The sequence below is a fragment of the Salmo trutta genome, chromosome 30, assembly GCF_901001165.1.
Source record: "Salmo trutta chromosome 30, fSalTru1.1, whole genome shotgun sequence".
In the NCBI taxonomy this organism is placed as follows: Eukaryota; Metazoa; Chordata; class Actinopteri; order Salmoniformes; family Salmonidae; genus Salmo; species Salmo trutta.
In genome coordinates this window covers 34582623-34590056 of record NC_042986.1, presented here as the reverse complement: position 1 = coordinate 34590056, position 7434 = coordinate 34582623, and the positions used below count along the sequence as shown (strand labels likewise).

General features: G+C 42.6%; 1 protein-coding gene across 1 annotated transcript; it reads right to left on the bottom strand.

Annotated features, from left to right (window-relative positions):
* Window positions 1-1688: 1688 nt before the first annotated feature.
* Window positions 1689-6869, bottom strand: capza1b (capping actin protein of muscle Z-line subunit alpha 1b). Its single transcript, XM_029723927.1, has 10 exons — window positions 6752-6869; window positions 5484-5547; window positions 4658-4709; window positions 4458-4521; window positions 4099-4305; window positions 3785-3864; window positions 3606-3684; window positions 3445-3516; window positions 3160-3222; window positions 1689-3068 (listed from the first exon to the last, which is right to left on the bottom strand). The coding sequence occupies exons 1-10, from the start codon at window positions 6788-6790 to the stop codon at window positions 2928-2930; spliced, it is 861 nt and encodes a 286-aa protein (XP_029579787.1). The 5' UTR covers window positions 6791-6869; the 3' UTR covers window positions 1689-2927.
* Window positions 6870-7434: the final 565 nt, after the last annotated feature.

Genomic DNA, 7434 nt, shown 5'->3' with positions numbered 1-7434 from the left:
GCATTACACCCCATTATGTTTGGTCTTTGCAGCTCTCTGCATTACACCCCATTATGTTTGGTCTTTGCAGCTCTCTGCATTACACACCATTATGTCCGGTCATATCTATGTGTTGTCTACTACATACACTAGAATAGTGAATACACTGGATTTTTAACAAGGGAGAACTTCCCTAAGACAGACCTTATACTGGGCCTTCTCTAGACATACCTTACACTGGGCCTTCTCTAGACATACCTTACACTGGGCCTTCTCTAGACATACCTTACACTGGGCCTTCTCTAGACATACCTTACACTGGGCATTCCCTAAGACAGACCTTACACTGGGCCTTCTCTAGACATACCTTACACTGGGCATTCCCTAAGACAGACCTTACACTGGGCATTCCCTAAGACATACCTTACACTGGGCATTCCCTAAGACAGACCTTACACTGGGCATTCCCTAAGACAGACCTTACACTGGGCATTCCCTAAGACAGACCTTGCACTGGGCCTTCCCTAAGACATACCTTACACTGGGCCTTCCCTAAGACAGACCTTACACTGGGCCTTCCCTAAGACAGACCTTACACTGGGCCTTCTCTAATACATACCTTACACTGGGCCTTCCCTAAGACAGACCTTACACTGGGCCTTCCCTAAGACAGACCTTACACTGGGCCTTCCCTAAGACAGACCTTACACTGGGATAGAAAAATAAGGTGACACTTAAATATGTACAACTTTTTTTATTCCGGGACAATTTCTTGTAGTTTTTTCCAAAAGGGACCAAATTCAGAACAAGCGTCTTTCTTGAAGGCTAATATTGTTTACCTGGAATTGAGTTTGAACCGTCTATCCTTGTGTTTAAAGCAGATAGTGACAAACTGGTTTTATACCTTTGAAGTCCTCCCAGACCTTTTGGCGAATTCACACGTTTTATATATAAAGGGGACTAGCTAGGGGTCAGATCTGTACCACTGTATCATTATTTTTGTAACTGAGTAGACCTAACCCTTCATCTATTTTTACACCTTTGTCAAAATGGGAACAAGTGTGAAGTCATTGACATGACTTGTACTGTGTTTCATAACCTGAACCTAACGTTTTGTCACTGTTGTTGGTCCCATAGGTGTTATATTTGTGGTATTTAAGAATGTTTTATAAGATATTAACAAAACAGGGCACAATGAAAAGAAAGCTTTTATTTGTTCAAAATAATCTCTTGCTGTCTTCCGGAAGTTACCGAACCTAAACTATTTTTCAACATTTCTGTCTTCTAATTATTCTAAATGTACGCAAGCATTTTCCTTATGTATTGTTTCACAACTGAACTATGCATATAATGATTTTTCACTTACAAAATAAACATCCCAACCAAGCATCAATTTCTTCAGTCTAATAGCCTGATTTCTGCTAGCATTATGCCCCAAAACCACCTGTTTCCTGTCAATAAGTCAAGACTGTCTCTTTCTCTATTCATCTTACATTGATTCCTCTCCTCGCTTCCTTCTCAAAGCGCATTGGAGAAAAGGGGGAACCTCCAATACACCTAGAAAGGAGATAAGATGCAAGGAATCGCAGAAAGACAGATTGAGGTGGAGACCAGTCTATGACAGCTCCCACTGCTGCTGGACTGATGTCTGACTTTGTACAAAGTGCTGAATCCAGCAATACAATGCCTGAGGAAAACAACAACCAGGCCAAGATGATCAATTATTTTATTTGTACAACAGAATGGGGCAGTACAGTCCTGAACGTCACATCTGAGTACAGCGCTAGTCAGTGTGAAGGTTAAGCACAGAATAACTGATCTCGAGTCAGCCTATGGTAATATTGAGTAGGTGCATGTTGTGGCTGAACAGGGGTGTGTTCTGTAGGAAGCATGGTTTGCAGATAGATATTTACAGTACAGCACACAAGTCTTTATTCAGCATGACAGAGAAGTGTGTCTGCCCTACACAATGCATTTCTAATTGAACATTTTGTAACATTGGACCCTCCTGAACAAAGCCCCTGGTTTAAGCTAAGTACTGAAATGGCTGTGTATAGTTTAAGGTACCTAGACACAGGTGTGAATATAACAGATGGGCTGAGCCTAAGATTAAATTAAATAAAAACCTGCATAGCAAAATATAGATCTACGTGTATACATGGGAGAAAGGGGAGCTTTGCATGTATGGAGTTCTTTAGCATAGGAAAGAGATGTATTGGTATGGTTTGCCTTCACCAAAAGAGAAAGGACACAGTAATGGTGGTTGTCGCCAAGGTAAGACAGAAGAGAATTGATTCAGAAACAGAGGTGGTTATGATACAGTCTTTCAGCCATGGTATCCTTCATTGGCTCAAGCAGAGGACACATACAACAGGAAGAGAACAGCAGAAAAAAAAGTTAACAGTTCCCTCAAAACTGACTAGATCGAGGACCAGTCCTGTTAAAGGGGAGAAATGGTGCTGATATGAACATCTATTGGAAAACGTCCCCTGCTTGGTGTGCTTAATTGCCATGTTTAAATTATTTCAACATGTATCCTTCCTTTCTTGAGGTAATCACTGATCTGTACGTGATTGGATAAGAATAAGGAGTGTTTCCTACATCAAGGACAGAAGGAAGGATGCATTGTAAAATCATTCAACCTGGGGTCTTGGTGCAGCTGTTCAAGAGTGTCAACATTACAACATGAAACTCAGTATCCCTTTAGCAGACTCAAACTCCCCTCCTGTAACTCAAGACACTTAATGTCCTTTTTCTCCAAAACGTCTTTAAACAATACAGAACTGTGCCCAACAGACTGTCAATCTGCAGCTTGGTTTGTTTTATTTTTTCTTTGCCCCAGACTACAATATATATATTATATATATATATATATATATATATATAAGCTTTGGTTAGTCCTTGCGCGAGCGTGTGTTGCCAGCCCAGCGGTGCGAGTCTCTGCTCCTCTATGCATTCTGCATCTCCTTGCCAATCTTGTAGCTGAGGATCTTGTTCCAGTCGATCTTAGTGCGCGTGACGGGCAGCTGGCGGCGCAGGGCCTTGAAGGTGGTGTCAGACATAGTCTGGTAGTTCTCACTGATCGCCGTCTACAGGGAGGGAGGAGATTTTACAAGAGAAGTATAGACAGCCATAAAGAACAGAACACACACGTCCATTGAAAAGGGTGAGGTAACTTACCTGGTAATCATTTTCAGCATTCTCAATGATATCCACAAACTCCTTGGCAGTCTGGCTCTCATTCTGTTGACAAATTATTTTAGAAAAAGAGTCGCCTTTCTCACACAGGTAATTGACCATAACCTGAACTGACCTAACCTGTTCAGTATACCGGTTATACAACATAATGGCAGAAGTTGTTACTTACAGTTTGCTTCCTTCTCATGTTAGATAGAGTGAAGACACTGAAGCAAAATGGGTTCTAATTGGCTGTTACTGAATAGAATCAGTGTTATGTCCACTCACAGTCACTGTTATAGACTCCTCCACTTCCTTATGGCTGACCAACTGCACATTACCATCCTCATAGTAGTGCACCTAGAGAGAGAGTGTTTAATTACTAGACTTTGGGGGTTTAATTATTATCTTCAGCCTTTGTTTCTGTAGTAAATATCACAGCTGCCCACCTGTATCTTCAACACACCCACTACATGAGCAGTAGACTGACCAATGGTGAACTTCCACTCTGACCTACAGCGTCCATTCCTGAGAGAGAAGGCAGAAGAAGTATGTGTGAAAGAGATTAAGTCACATAACATTCTGAACTTGTAAAGAACAATGTATAATGATGCCGTTGGGACTGTACCAGAAGTTTTTGGGTTGAAACTGGTGTCCCTCAATGCAGGCAATGATAGTTTGCTGACCATCAACTGTTTTCCCATATACCTGCAGAGAATACGGATGTCATGATTAGCGGCTTGAAGTAATGACATACAGTGGCAATATCACAAGGGTCAGGGTCAACGGCGTTAGCAGCACAATTGTGTTTCTGTTCTTTGATGCAAGTGTGTGTAGTATCATACAGACTGGGGTAGTGCTCTGACGTATGTGCTGAGTGAGTGTGGTTGTGTATTCATACGAGGTTATGAATGTGTGTGTGTGTGTGTGTGAGGGGGTTACCGTGCAGACTCCGCTGGGGTAGTGCTCTTTAACGTATGCGCTGAGCGCGGTGTCGCAAGCCTCTCTCCAAGCTCTCAGGGAGCTGTCTCCGTCGTATGGCTGCACATCGCTCACCTCCTTCCTCAGGTGGTCAAAGCGGAACGACACCCGGTTCCGAGGGTCCAGGAACCTCCCCTGACCCAGGTCCCCATGCTCTGTAATCAGAACCTGCAGAGGGAAGGGGGAGGGAGAGAGAGGGAGGGGAGAGGATTGTTAACTGTTGTTGTTGACACAGTTTGTTTAGTAAACTGTACTAATTTGATAATAGCAGTGTGATCAGACTGCGGCTCCAGATAAACTCAGCCTTATATCACTCTTACCTGTTCATCATAGCCCTCAAGTTTGGCAGGGGTGAACTGATCCATGTTGTACTGGGCAAAAGCACTGGGGAGAGAGAACACAGAATGAAATAGAACATAGGATCTTTAGACTCCTACACCAATAATGAGTACTAATGATAAGTAATGATGTGTGGTTGTTTCAAAATGTTGACATCACATCGTGATAGGGTGCTACTCACTGAGCCGCTCCCTCCCTGAGCAGGTTGTCATTGTTGAGGAGAAGCCGCACATCTGGAACGCAAAAGCATACATCAACATCAACTTGTCAGTCTGTAAACAAAACTCTTACAAGCTGAGTTATGCCAGCTAAGACTTTTTAGCTGTTAAAGTCAACTTTTGTTGGGTTTTGTAAATATAAATCTATTTTGTCATTATCCTACATCTTATTATCAATTCACCTGTAAATGTGGACTCCTGCACTACCTTGGCCTTGCATCCTTCACCTGTAAATGTGGACTCCTGCACTACCTTGGCCTTGCATCCTTCACCTGTAAATGTGGACTCCTGCACTACCTTGGCCTTGCATCCTTCACCTGTAAATGTAGACTTCTGCCCTACCTTGGCCCTGCATCCTTCACCTGTAAATGTAGACTCCTGCACTACCTTGGCCTTGCATCCTTCACCTGTAAATGTGGACTCCTGCCCTACCTTGGCCTTACATCCTTCACCTGTAAATGTAGACTCCTGCACTACCTTGGCCTTGCATCCTTCACCTGTAAATGTGGACTCCTGCACTACCTTGGCCTTGCATCCTTCACCTGTGAACAGACATCTTGCACTTGAAGAAGCTGTCTGCCTGCCTGCCTTCCAGCAACACTTTAAGCCATGAGTCCACTATCTTACAATACATCAACAACTAGTCAGTCAGTCAGCAAACTACACAAAACACACATTCACCTTCAGTCAAGAAACCCTTACAATCACAAACTACATGGCACCATTTAAACAACAATGTTATTGTAGGCTATTCTCCATTCTTTTTAGTGGAAAACAAAACCTTCTCACCGTTGAAAACTTCGTTGAACTCTCCAGGGGGTGCATGGGTAACGAAGTTTGCTGCTATGCGGACCTGTGGAGAGAAGACGAATCAGTATCCCACTGATTCCTACATCAATTTAATTTAGAAATGTTCTATATTAGATCAGGCTGAGTGGGGAAAATAGCATTGCAATCCCAGTAAACTATGCATAGAGCGATTCAGACTGTGTCCTGTCTATGATGTTCACAGAGGCGCCTACTTGAGGAGATTGTGAGAGTGGCGTAAACGGATACTTTAGGCTAATGGACAACACACTGGAAAATAGCATTAGGTAGCCTAAGTTCATTTATAAACACATTAAACACAAATCCTGGTCATTAGAAACCAGTGCCACTGATTTTGACCTAACAGATGCTGTTGCATGGCCAGCCTCAAGAGATTGCTGTTTATCCAGTTTCTATGGAAACTACCAGTCTTTACAGATTCCACACAGGGCATACCCAATTTCCTCCCCGTACAGAAACAACCACTAGACACTTGTGTAGATCTGACATAGTCACTATATGGCAACATTTCTGAGGACAAAGTAGAACAAAAAAAAAGATGTTTTGTCGTCACACACACTGGATGCGTGCAGTAAAGTCCTAGAGGGTTGGGGGTAGGGAATAGGCCCTCCTAGGGTCGTTTGTTTCTGGACAGGGCCATAGCACTGTACTCCAGCTAAGCACTCGCACCCACTTTCACCAGTAAAGTTTCGGGTGTACAGTAAAGTGTCGGGTGTGTGTATACACGTCCTCTCTTTATGGCGTCTATAGCTAGCAGAAGCATCTGAGCTGCAACTGTATCTGTTTGACCTAGAAAAACCTCTGATGTAGGTAGGTAACTAGCTAGCACTGCCTTACTGCTAGAAACGGTATCAACGTTTTATTTTGCCTAACAGCTAACGTTAGCTACTTCCTGAATTGGCCCAACAAATCTAACCATATCCAAAAAGTAGGATCATGGGTTTCCATTAAACACACTGGAACTTTATTCCTGCACATAGCTAAATAGTTATATAACTACTAATAGTTACAATGTCTAGCCAGTAAAAGTTGTCCAGTGAGGTTCAGGCTAACGTTAGCATAGTTAGCTAGCCACTCAAGTGAATCGTCTCTTTACTGAAACAGAGCAAACGCTAATAGCTCTAAAATATAGTACCCATTTACTGTTGACCATCCAACAACCGGTGACACACAGTAACTTTAGAATAGAATAATAGAGTAACTTGTGAATAAAATGATAATATCGTTACCTTCTCTTCTTCTGGTAGCGCCTCTTCAAAATCGGCCATCTTGGCTTGTTGTGTGACGCCACCTACCCAGAGACAACACTCAGCTGACTAACACCAACATCATAACCAAACCCAGGGGGTGGAAGTGAAATGACGCTATTATTTTGGATATATCTACTTCTCACATGAAAGAAGTGAACCTCGTGTTATTTTGTTGCTGTTCAAATGTAATTTAAAATATGCATTAGTAAGGTTCAGGTACATACTTATTTTAACCAGCAGAGGGCGTCGGATCTGAATCACGTGCTATTACCCCAGGGTTGCCCGTTTTAACAACATTTCTGAATACTGAAAACCAACGAACAAGGCCTGAAAACTTGCCCCCAACATTTTGTTTGCGTCAAGAGAGGAGTTGCTACATTTATCAGACTGTGCCATGTTCGCTGTTTTCCTGATAATTGGGCTACTTTTAAAACGATGTCACGCGAGAAAATGTTGGGGTTGGGGGGGGGGTGTTGTGTTGGACCGCTACAGTTACAGTTTTTACCAGTAGGTAGGCTATTTAGATTGTCATTATGGAGATACCTATTTCCATAAAACATTCATACGCTAGAACCGATGCACATCAATAAATAATGCAGACAAAGCAAAGGATAACGACTTTGGTCGCATTACATAAATCCGTTCGGAGTTGGTTTAAACTG